Consider the following 13,613-nt stretch of genomic DNA (forward strand, 5'->3'; position numbering starts at 1 on the left):
CACAATTATATATGATAAATTCTCAGTCAAAAAGTTGTCCGTATATCGATTACTCTGATATTTACTATAAAGTTTTATAGATCTCGAATTGAAGATTCGATTCCAATCGAGAAAAAATGTAATATTACAATGTACATTTTTGATTGTCTGAATGTGCCCTCTTTTTTTGCTTTCACTGTGACATCTTGCAACTTGTTATTCTCATGTTGAAATTTATGCAATTAGTCACTCATTGTGCCCTGATCAATAATTGTACCCATTCTATATTTAAGCTTCAACTATACCACAGAGAAAAATATATTTTTTATTACTCAATACCCGTAGCCATACTTTCAAGGCAATTTTGCTACATTGTTGTTACTGTAGGAGGATATTATACTACTGCTGTTCAAAAACATTTTTAAATCAGTATGAAATTCTAAGGATTTGTGTAGATATATAGACCCGCATTTTCATTATATATCTGATCCTTGGGGGGGCCTAGGCCCCCCCTGCCCTTCCTAAATGGCGCCACTGGAAACTTGGCTAGTACCCTGTCACAAAAATCCGCCATCTTGTTAGGAAGCGCTGCATTGTAATATAGTGAGGTCCAGGTTATAATGGCAGTGGAGAAAGATAGGAGAAAAACGTTGCCAAGTCTTTCCATTTTGTCACTGAGTGTACACAGCTGTTACTCAATTCATCCCATTAAATTTGATCTAATGATAATTATCATTATTCCTTGATAAAATAATACATTCAATGTCAAAATGATCAAGAAAAGTATTTTTCCATAATTTGATTCGAAAATTTGCATCAATAACTGAGATCAGATTTTCATTTTGATACAAACCTGAAAACAGCGGCTAATTTAAAAAACTGTGATGCACTAATCTGAATTTCAAAACAACAGAAATTAAGTTATTTGGTAGGTATTCCATTCCAATTTATTTTAAAAATTATATATAAAAATACTATTCAAAATAAGTAATCTTAATGGAAATAATTTCAAAATAACCTTTCAATATTATTTATACCAATATCATTCTAACCTATACCTGTAGGCTAATTGAACCATGGATGAAGTCTAGGATGGCTGGTTATCAACTTTTAAAATGTCATTTCAGGTATTTTAATTTGTGTTTCTCATACGGTAATGTCTAAAAATTATTTCATCGTTTCAAAAATACATTTTAAACCAATTATACGACTTGTGTATTACAGTATTTTGATAGAATGAAGAAAAAAAATGGCGGCTGAGAATAGTTTGTTTACTTTTGTACAATCACTGTCAAAAGTAAAAATAAAATATTCTGGCAAACGGATAACATTGTAAAGAGAGATAGCGCTATCTATTTTGTTGTATGATGGAAAAGGACAGCAACAGTATTGTCAATTCTACACTGCCATTATAACGTGGACCTCACTATAGTATTGAGGGTAAGTTCGGATCACTTTAATGATCCGGATCAATTGATCTCATTCACTGCCACGAGCCAATCAGAAGACCAGGATTGGAACCTCCTAAGGTCACGTGACGTGTCTACTATTTGCGTCATGTTAAAAGCATTTGTTAGATAGGCGTATTATTGACAGTTTCCATTCTGTACCTATTCTGTGGCTGTGTCCTTCTTGTCCAGAACAACGAGCTATATAGTAAACCATAGAGCGGCTGTTGGTGTGCTTTCAGCGCTCTCAATGTGTTACACGGCCAACTAAGGGCAGCCATGACAGAGGGAGGCAAGAACAGCCTCTATTGCCAGTCTGCCACTGCAGGAATAGGTGTGTTTTTGTGAATTAAATTGATTTCTATGACTAATATTATTATATTTATGATGATGATGGTATTGCAAACTTGACTGGAATGAACTATAGTCATCAGCTTATATTATATGATCATGTAAGGCCGGTATTAGATAGTAATGGTATTGGATGGTAACATGAAAAAAAAATGAAAATATGATTTTGTACAACTTATTTCATATGATCTGCATATGACAGAAATATTACCGTCTAATACCGGCCTTAGTTTGTTATTTTTTTTGACTATCATACTTTGCCTTCTTGTTTTGAACTTAGAGATAATGTTTTCAATTCAATTCAATTTATTTTTTCTTTCTGAATACAATTCAAAGCAGTTACATAGAATCTTGAGCAATAAAGTTTATACAATTCAAGAAACAATATAATATACTTACTAAAAACAAACAACAAAATATAGAACTATACTAAACAATAACACTCTTGAGCTATCATAAATTTATTCTTGTATAAAATTCTTGTATCAGATAGGAAAGAGCTTACATAGGCAACAAAGGTCTGTACGTAAGCTCGAGTTATCATAACAATAATTATGTGTTATATCTATAATAATAAAGAGAGATCTCAATTCTTATTAGAGATCTAAACTACATTAAAATAATTTTCAATGATGAATCTAAAATCCCCATACATTAAGAATGGATAAAAAAGAGGGAAACTGAATTATAAATAACTTTAAATTTATAAATAAAAGATTATGAAAACCAAAGAATAGCAAGGAAGGCTACAATTTAAATAACAAATTCAAGTCAGGAAAAGCAGAACAGACAAGCATGACAGAAACAGAAAAAAATCGCTCTGAAGACGACCAAACTGAATCAAACACGCACACCTCCAGTAACAATGAATGAGACGGCATTATCCTCACTGATATCAAACAGCCAGTTCTTCAAATGCATGTAGATAAGTACCGTAAGCTGGTATAAAAGAAAAGTCTTCATAAACTAGTTTTTTTCGAATTCTTTTCTCTAAATAGCATAAAAAATAATCCAATTTCTATAGTTCTATTATTCCAAATAATCCAAAATATATAGTGACGAACATGGATTTGATTTAAGTGTTAATGCAACTAATTTGTCATTAATGACAAATCAAAAAACAAAATTGATGCTAACAAATTAATAAACACGGCTTTTTCGGCTGAGAAAAAGAATTCAAACATTTTTTCAAGTAGAATGGAGTTATGTGATTTGACTAATGAAAATGAAGACGATGAACATTCAAACTGGAAACTTGTAACTAAAGGAGAAAATAGTAATTCTAGAAAAAACACCTTATCTAAATCAATTCCAAATGTCTTTTTATCTTGCAACTCAGCGAATGTACAAGGATTGAAGAAAAATGACAGGCCTAGTGTGATCTCTACCGGGACTGACTCATATTGCACTGCTTTATTAAAAAGCCTAAGACTACTATTATTGGCTCCAGAAAAATTTCCCCCTCCAAACCTGGTATCTACCCCTCAAGACAGTGGATAGGAGAAAATCAGTTTTCGTCTCTAGGCTGCACCTGAGGTGGAGGTGGGGGAGCTTGTGAATATCTGACTGAATCTGGTATGGATAAATCTGATTTTGACTGCTACAAACTGAACTCTAAATTCAATACCTATTCCCTTCAAGATAGTGGTTACTGATAGGCTGCTTGAGCGTGTCATGGCTTCAGACTTCTGGACCGAAGAATCTTGGTGAAAAATTCATTCCATCCAATCCTAGGGATCAATCAAGTGCTTTTTTTAGGCCAACCAAGCCGGGCTGCCCGGGTCAAGTGACACTCATGAATGATGGGAGTAGGCGGTTGTGATTCTACCATTGATGTTTCTTTCGATTTGCTTTTCTATAATGTCCAATGCCTTCGAAATAAGGTGAATGAGTTGGAATTGATTGTCAGCACGAGCAGGAGGTACAAAATACTGTGTTTGTCTGAACACTGGATGTGCCCTGAGGAGCTTAAACTTTTGAACATCTCTAACTATACGTTAGCTGCTTTCTATAGTCGAAGTGAGTACCAGTGCGGTGGTGTGGCCATTTTCATTGATGTGGATATGCATGCCCTATTTGCATGTGTTGATGTTACTACACATTGCATGGATAAGGCTCACGAATTTGCCTGTGTTTCTTATGAGCTTGCTAGACTGTATATTGTTCTGGTATACCGCTCCCCAGCTGGGAATTTCGAGAACTTCCTCCTTGCCCTTGAGAAACTTATTGCTGAACTTACGAGGGTAAACCCAGGCTTTGAGGTTGTGATTGGAGGTTACTTCAATGTGGATCTGCTGAAGGCTGATAACAGGGCTAAAAGATTTTATCAATCTCCTTCGATCCTTGGACATGTATCTGGCCAACTGGCAGCCCACTAGACTCGATGCTTGCCTGGACAATGTGGCTTCAACCCTGAGGATTGATGACTGCATTAGGTGCTCTCCCTTAAACCTTTTCCTCAGTGACCACCTGGCACTCGAATGCACAGTTGAGGTGTCCGGTCTGGTGTCTGAGCCTGTGAGGCATCAGTGGCATGTTTGGGTGAGGGCCCATTACACAGTGTGGACAGCAAAGTTTCCTCCAGCTCCTGGATAACATCAACTGGGACCTGCTGTTGGTTCACCCCTGTGCTGAGCTGAATTTTACATCATTCTTCAAAGAGTTCCTGTGCATCTTCAATGGCTGTTTTCCTCTAAAGAGGATCCTCCAGGGACAAAGTAAGAGGCATGGAGTGGCCTGGGTCACAGATGGACTGCTTGATTTGCGTGACCTGATGCTTGTGGCATATGAGAAATTTCGAGCTGATAGACTTCCATCTTCGAGGAGAATCTACTCTGGCCTGAAAAAGTCTTACCAGCAGGCAGTTAGGATGGCCAGATTGCAGTTCAACTCTGCACTTATTGACCGGTCTCCCAATAAGTGCAAGGCTGCCTGGAGTATTATCAGAGCAAGTATGGGTTCTTCAGTGCCATCTACTATTCCTGTTTCTGCGGATGATCTGCATGACACCTGGACTGACTCGATTCATAGGATCCGTGGGGGATCCAAGCTTCCTCCTCAGTGGCGGTGGACCTGCTGGCTGCCTCAGTTCGCCCTCCAGACTCTCAGCTCCTGACCTGGCGCCCTGTGACGTGTGAGGATGTTCTACGGATTGTGACTAGCTTGAGCAAATCTTCAAGTAAAGACATTTATTATATGTCCAGCTTATTTATTAAGGACATCATTCTGTCTATTATTGAGCCTTTAACTGCTTGTATTAATCAGTGTCTCTTACAGGCCGTTTTTCCTGATGAGCTGAAGGTTGCAAAGACAGTACCAGTCTTCAAGAAGGGAGATAAAACTGACCCATCTAACTATAGGCCCATTTCTATTCTGCCTATAATCTCGAAAATTTTTGAGATTGTGATTGTGGAGCAGCTCCTTGAATATTGTGAGCAGTGCAGCTTGTTTGCGGCCACCCAGTTTGGTTTTAGAAAAAGAAGATCGACTGCTGATGCTGTTCTGCGTGAAATTTATGAGTGCTTTGAGAGGCATGAGCTTGCTGGGCTCACATTATGTGACCTCAGCAAGGCTTTTGACACACTTGATCATTCAATCCTTCTGAGAAAACTCAAGCACTATGGGGTCTGTTGACTGTCAGTAGATTGGGTTGTAAGGCCGATCTGCAAAGTAGTGGTTGACAATGAAGGGCAAACTGCACTTGCGCAAATTTCCCGAGTTGAAATGTTGAATAAGGTAAGCTGCACTTGCACAAGACTTCCCTGTATAAAATGTATCTCCTGAGAACATACAGATAAATGAATGTAACCGCTAAATAATGTGTACTGATGCTCAGTAAAATTGAAGTGATAAAAATAATGAATCAAAAGTTCATATTGAGAATTGTTGAAAGTTCATGTAGAATTCATGGTGGAAAAGAATGTTGAAACTACTTACAGTTCATAACACTAATATGATGAATAATTGAAAACGTGGTTCGCAGAAAGCATGGCGTGATTTGCAAAAGGGACGCTCAGTAGAAAAGTCCCGAAAGGTATGTTAAACTCATAGAAATTATGGTTGAAAAACGTTCACTGATGATAAATGCGTTGAATGGTTATCAAATAAGCACACAAACTAGGACATAATGAATGATGAATATGGATAAAGTTTTCCAAAGATGGATGCGTTAAACTAAGATGTTACATCGTATGGCTGTACAAAGAGAGTGACGCTGCTTGCTTGCTGGGTGAAGAAACAGGAACTGCCCATAGCGGAAACATGACGTGATCGGCAGTGATGCACACAAACTCATCGAATGAAGTGAAAATATAAAATCGATATTAAGTGAACTGAAGGTGTTGAGGTTGATGTGAATGTTGAAATATACCAATGGAGGTTCAAAAACAATGAAAATACAATTCAAAATACTTATAGACGAATATTAAACTAGAAAACACTGAAAGAAGCAGACGACAACTAGCGCTACTATCGATCAAGCGATCAATGAATCTGTGATGTCAGAGATCGCATGACAAAGTGAAATGTTGTCCAGGGACTGTAGCAGCGGTAGATTCAAATATTACAAAAACAAGATGGACGACCATAAAACTGGCTAAAATATGAGACGAAATCTAACAGGGTCAGTGGATCCCCTCTTAGATTGATTCAATCCCACCTGGGGGGCCGCAGGCAGGCTGTACTGGCTAATGGTGTGTTGTGTCTGATATGAGAAACTGTGTCAACTGTGGTGTGCCTCAGGGCTCTGTCCTGGGGCCACTTCTATTTTTGATTTCAGTAAACGATATAGCTTGCATGGATGGCAGAAGTGTTGTTTGCTATGCAGATGACACCACTTTTTACGATCATGGTCATGGAGTGGTTTTCTGCAAACCTCTTTCTCCTCAATGATGATAAAACGCAGTCAATCATATTCAGCCTCAGAAATGGGGATGAGTATGATTTTTTCCCGGTGAAGCTGCTTGGGTTCGTTCTAGATAGAAAGCTCTCTTGGGCTGACCACATTGAGGCTGTCTGTTGCAGGCTGAGCAGAGTGGTTTTCCTGCTCAGGAAATTGAAATCCTGTATTCCTGCTTCTTATCTTAAGGTCTGCTATTTCTGTTTTTTCCAGAGCATTGTCCTGTATGGCCTCACGCTTTGGGGTGGAGCCACAGATGTTTCACGAGTGTTACTCATTCAGAAGAGGGCCCTGAGTATCCTTTGTGGTGCTGAGCATCTTGCCCATTGTCGTCCCCTCTTTGTGAGAGAGAGAATCCTCACAGTCTTCTCCCTCTATGTACTTCAGACCCTCTGCAGAACACATGCAAATGTGGGGGAGCTTGTAACAAGGCAGAATTTTCACTCACATGAGACTAGAGGGAGACAGAGGCTGGACGAGCCTTACCAAAGACTGAGCAGGACACGATCGAGCTATGGTCATCTATCTGTCAGGCTCTTCAACAAGCTGCCGGTGATTGCTAGGAATCTGCCTGCCGGCAAATTTCGGAGGGTCCTGAGAGACTTATTGTTGAATAATCCTTTGTACTCACTCCATGAGTTTTTCATGTTGGACAGCAGCTTGGTGAGCGCCTATTTTTTAATTAATTTCTTTCCTCTGCTTGCTTTATTTGTTTTTCTTTTGGACTAGTAGGTCGACTGGCCTACTTGTTTCTGTTTGTTTTCTCATGACGTGTCCCTGGGGGTTTTCATGCCCACCTTATGGACTTAACATAAAATAACTAAAAAATTCTAAAATCATAATCTTGTAGTTACGGTATGGCATTCCAACTCAGTAGAGCACTTGTACAGCTAAGCAATATTAACACCAACTTGGACTACATTAATTTCACCAAGGCTTCAAGTAAAGCAATCCAAACAATTAATTTTATGGGATGCATAACAACTGTAATACATATATTTAAAATGCTCAATAAAAATTCAATGTAGTATTTATTAAATATAACTGATTTGCACCTTGTCTTTTATGCAAGTTTCCATTACGGTATATCAATGGGCCATTCAAATTTTCCGCCGCTTCTTGCCTCTCTCTGTCATGGCTGCCCATGCTCAATTCGTAACAGGAATAGAGCAACTCAGCCACCATAGTTTACTATATTAAAATTTTTAGCTCGTTGGTCCAGAATCACCCCTCCACACTACAGTCACATTGCAGTTTTGATTAGTTGTTCCCTCTTTCCTTGGTTTGTAAAAAGAAAATAAATATCATGGAATCTATTGTAAGTATTATTATTTATTCATATAGACCAAAGTTAATTTTTATAGGCTTAGCTATTCACATAGGCTAACATTTTTTTATTCATCAAATCACCAAAATAGATTGAACTAGGCTAGCCTTCATTACTTTTTTGTGCCTTCCATCTAGAATTCCATCAAATAATAATTAAAGTATCAAAATTACTACTGTTGTCGTTATTGAATGTATAATCGAAGCGCCTAGATAGACTGTGTCAGGAGATCGAAATTGAACTATTATCCCAATTTCATATTAAGGTGTAATTTAATTAGGCTGGTCACTAACAATAGGACAAGGGTCTGTTTAACATATCTATTCCGACAAGTTTTGTCATCAGCAAAGAAACTTTTAAAAATAATTCTACCTCAATAGAGCAGCAAACGAGAAATAAACAACAAGCATCAACACACAAAAACCTAACCTCAAAAATTTTTGTTCTATGCCTTTTGCCATTGCCACTGACAAAATATTTATATAGACATGTCTGACAGATGTGTAGTATCGTAGCTTCAGACAAGACACGGTATATGTGATTAATTACGGCACAATTGTATCTCAGTATCTCAATTGATAGGCTATTGCATTTTCGTCAAAAAATGTTTTTTCCTCCACCTACTGTCTAAAGTACTTACTTTACTCCCTGAAACCTAATACTAAAGTGTCACTTTTTCGCTCTCGGTAGTAAAAAACAGAAAAACTCCCTAGGGAGTAAAAGTGACTCCATTTAAATAACATGGGGAGCATCTCTATTTTGAAACTTACATTGTAATAGGTTAGAAGGTCTAAGTTCAGATGAGAAAGCATAATAGAGGTGTCTGTCATTGAGTCAACTGAATTCAATACCACAACCAGAAATTTGATTAACTCATGAAATATATGTTTGTATGATAATTATTATATTCTTAATATTAGTAGACGATAAAAATTTATACAATTTTTAAAATACTTCATTTTATTCAAAATACCAGCCAACAAATATTTTTGATCTGCATTCTGCAATTCAAATCTGAACCGCGTGATCTGGAGTCAGCCATTTTTGATAGCCCAGCTGATATAATTGTTACACTTGGCCGATAGATAGCGCAATCAGCAGTGCCTATCAGACGACCGGTTTTTAGGTTTTAGATTTTAGGTTATGTTGTTAGCAAACATTGTCACCAATACATAAGTTCTTAGAATGATTTAATTTGCAGTTTCTATAAAAAAATGTAGATGGAGGAAAAATGTTGTGTACATCACGAGCGAAAAATACTTTTTCTCCCTCAGGAAAATTGTTGCCCTCGGCTTCGCCTCGGGCTTCAAACTTTTTCCCTCAGGGAGAAAAAGTCGTACTTTTCACTCTAGATATACAAATAACTATTTCATACTTGACTATTGATAATATGGACCTCACTATAGTAACTTGGGCATGCCACTAACGAACGACATCACTAGTCTTTGAGCATGTTTGAACAAACATATCTGTTCACTGTTCAGACAAGTTGTGTAGGTCTAGTTATCAACAATAATAAATTATTAGAAGAAAATTCAAATTAAATACTGTCGATCAGGATAATTTTAAATTGTGGAAAGGTGTTTCTTAGTTAGACTATAAAGTTATTAGTCTAGACCAATCTTGTACTCTGTCTACAGATAGAAATGAATATGCAGAATGATGGAATCAAGACCATGACTTTATCATGTCTGAAAATGAATAAGATGTTTTAACCATCACTCAGGTGTATATCATAAAAAGTAATTAGCGTTATTTATGAGATTTTCTTGTTATTCCAAAATTGTGTATCAGCCTCATTTGTCATGTTTATGATCAGGTCGGGAACTTTTTAATCTCCCCTTGCATATGAAATCGGTGTGTAAATGTGCATTATTTAATTTTAGGCAACATATTATGCATCCAATGCACCCAAGTATCAGTTGTAGGCCTAATTGATAAACGTATTATAGCCGTTTATATTTATTGGTATTAATACTTCACTTTGATAATAATTATCACATCATGAGACCATGGTAACCTACCCATTGTATTTACACTGATTCTAATACTATCAACAACTTTGGTTGAAGCAGTTTCTTCTGTTTTTAAAGGTGAAGTCCGAGCCAAGCAAATCGGAAAAATGGCTAGAAGACATGGCATCTGTTACTGTTAAAGAAGAAATCGACATAGAATATGGCATGCCCTGGCTTGGCAAGCAGGAGTTTCCGGATGAGGAACAGGTAACTATTTACATTAAAAACAGTTTGAATTCAATTGATTTCCACAAGGCAAGGTTATTTTGAGCAATATCTGTATTTTCTCAAACAAACATTTTATGATTATTAACAATCGATCTTATAACTACAGTATTTTGTATGTGTATGATAACACTGCTATCAGTTTACATTATACAAACTCACATTTTCACATACAGGAACATTTTGAAACATTCCTTTAAAAATCTGTATTATGTAAGTGTTTTTCCAGTGTTTTCAAGCTATAAGCTAAATTAATAAGTCATCATAAGCTGCATATGAATAAATTTTATTCAAAACAATGGAAAATTATTTTGGAATAACTAAACAAATAATTACAATTATGTTTCAGAGATATATTTATCATATATGATAGGATCTTTTACATATTGATTATTCTTTTTCGGGCTACTGATCATTGAAACAACATTAAAAATATCAAAAGTAGGCTACTCTTTATTTTTCAGCAACAACACAAGTTTCAAGAATAAATAACATTGAATCAATGCTAGTTTTATGAATGATGACTATGTAAACATAAACTAACATTAATTCAGATGAATCTGTGACTCAGAAAGACGATTTAGATCCAAGGGCTTATTTCAGTCCTGGGGGACTCTGTAAGTCCAGAACTTATAGATCCTGAGCTTGAAAACCGGCCCTTAGAGTACTTATGATCATTTTTTATTTTGTTTTAATCTCTTACTTATTTGTCTCTCAAGTTAATGAATGAAAATAACATTAACTGTTCAAGGTGTTATTATTTCAATCTTATAGCTTCGAAAACTTGATGAAATTAATTTTTAATTTACTGAAGTGAGCAAGAAGTGAATTGAATTGTGCAGTGACTGATTATTTTCTGTTGTGAAAATTGAATGTTAGGTATTAAAGTTTTCAGAAACAGTGGTTTGGGTTATGGGTGATGTGGAATGAGGTATGGACATAGCCTATCTGTATCAATCATCCTTGCTTGGATTTGGCACAGTATCTCATTAGAGTGTAGAACTGAGTATCAAGTTTTATTTTAGTTTTATCAGCTTTCAATGGAAACATTTTGCAATAGCTCTGAAATATCAGTTTCGCATGTAAGAAGTCATTCAACATCATTGGATTACATTTATAATTTTTAAGAGATCAAAAAATCCTTTATTAAAATCTATTTGAAATACCCATCTCACTATGGCTCATTTGATAAATTATACAGTTCCTTATCACATATTATTTTAATCTCCCAGCCCCAAATAAATTGAAATATGATAGATGTTTTCTTGAGCAGACTGTGACATAGTCATTAGTCATCGAGTTCAAATAGCAACCATCTAAATACAACAGTTCATTATTTCGGTTTTGTATCATTTTTGCAGTTTTAGATTTGTTATACACACATTTGTTTCACAAATCCTACCTATAAAACTCTTGTCTGTCAGGTTTCAGATTCAGTTAGATACCACTAATAAGTGAAAGCACAAGTACTAGTAGTTCTTTGAACAGTAGACCTCACGCAGGTTTCTCATCCATAAGTATCTGATATCACCTGTTCTAGTTGATTCAGTTGAATCACAATTCACAGTTGAATCATAATTTACTCTTAAAAACTGTTAATAAACTAAGTTCACGTTGAATCTGTATCCCATATGATGATTTATCCAGTTTCATGATAATCTTTCCATCTGATAAAAATATTCCTCAACCAATTTTTTTCAATGAAGATTACTAGTAGTTCTGTGAACAGTAGACCTCTTACAGTATTCTCATCCACAAGTACCTGATTGAATCTATAGACCTTATGGAAATACAGCAATAGAATGGCTTCTCTACACATCTGTGTAATCACTTGTCAGCTGATTTATGATGAATAATTCTATACCTAGTCTGATTTTTACTCTAATATCGGCGTATGAAGGAGGCTCCTTTTCCCTTTTATACTAGTAGTTCTGTGAACAGTAGACCTCACGCAGTATTCTCATCCACAAGTACCTGATTGGAACTATCGACCTTATGGAAATACAGCTATAGAGTGGCTTCTCCACACATCTGTGTAATCACTTGTCAGCTGATTTATGATGAATAATAATATTCCATAGTCTGATTTTTACTCTAATATTGATGTATGAAGGAAGCTCCTTTTTACTTTCCTTGTCCTATTACCATAGGTAAGGAAAGTATTGCTTTCCGAAAAAAATTAAGGTACCCCAATTTCTAAATTTCTATACGTTTCAAGGTCCCCTGAGTCCAAAAAACTGGTTTTTTGGGTATTGGTCTGTATGTGTGTGTGTGTGTGTGTGTGTGTGTGTGTGTGTGTGTGTATGAGTGTATGTGCGTCTGTGTACACGATATCTCATCTCCCAATTAACGGAATGACTTGAAATTTGGAACTTAAGGTCCTTTCACTATAAGGATCCGACACGAACAATTTCGATCAAATGCAATTCAAGATGGCGGCTAAAATGGCGAAAATGTTGTCAAAAACAGGGTTTTTCGTGATTTTCTGGGAAACAGCTCCAACGATTTTGATCAAATTCATACCTAAAATAGTCATCGATAAGCTCTATCAACTGCCACAAGTCCCATATCTGTAAAAATTTCAGGAGCTCCGCCCCATCAATGCAGATAGATTCCCAATTATCAGGCTTCAGATACAATTGAAACAAAAAAAATCAAGATAGATAGATAGATAGATAAATGACTTTTATTTACACTTTACAATAAAAGTGGAGTAGATTGAGCATGAAAATCTCTACAATTAATGTTCAGTAACATTTTCACCTGAAATTGAAAATAAGCTTTAAATTCGAGAAAATGTGATTATTCAATTGCAAATTATTGTTGATTCTATTAAAGCATTCACTAAGAAAAGATAGCAGACCTCATGTGTGTCACCAGCTGGCTCAATAATATTTGAATAGTAGACTTGAGATGCGCGGGAACACTAGCGTCAGTGATCAATTTTCATAACGGCAAGGAAAGTTGTGTGAGTGCGCCACACCAGACTTTTTCTTTTATATTATCCTTGAAATGCAAATTTTCAAAAACCTTGTATATACGTCGACGCGCAATTAAAAAAGGAACATACCTGTCAAATATCATGAAAATCTATCACCGCGTTTCGCCGTAAATGCGCAACATATAAACATTTGAACATTCAAACATTTAAACATTAAGAGAAATTCCAAACCGTCGACTTGAATCTTAGACCACACTTCGTTTGGTCAATTGTATAGTGATATCAGAGTATGGAGGAATTCCTTTTCTTTTGATATTTGAAATTTGAATTCTATTATCCTTGAAATGCAACATTTCAAAAAACCATGTGTATACATCGATGTGCAATTGAAAAAGGAATATTCCTGCCATATCTCATCGACTTCTATCAA

The 13,613-nt window shown here is 36.1% G+C and overlaps 1 protein-coding gene across 2 annotated transcripts in view; it reads left to right on the forward strand.

Moving 5' to 3' along the window:
• Positions 1–7,845: 7,845 nt before the first annotated feature.
• Positions 7,846–13,613, forward strand: part of LOC120348723 (gastrula zinc finger protein XlCGF57.1-like) — a 112,823-nt gene continuing 107,055 nt past the window's right edge. Inside the window, exons 1-2 of one of the 2 annotated variants that reach the window (XM_039434827.1) lie at positions 7,861–7,993; positions 10,096–10,224. In XM_039434827.1, coding sequence (XP_039290761.1) covers positions 7,982–7,993; positions 10,096–10,224 — 141 coding nt within the window. In that variant the 5' untranslated portion in view covers positions 7,861–7,981. Of the gene's footprint in view, positions 7,994–10,095; positions 10,225–13,613 lie in introns of both variants that reach the window. The other variant, XM_039434829.1, reaches the window with a different exon arrangement.

Source organism: Nilaparvata lugens, chromosome 8, assembly GCF_014356525.2.
Source record: "Nilaparvata lugens isolate BPH chromosome 8, ASM1435652v1, whole genome shotgun sequence".
Taxonomy (NCBI): Eukaryota; Metazoa; Arthropoda; class Insecta; order Hemiptera; family Delphacidae; genus Nilaparvata; species Nilaparvata lugens.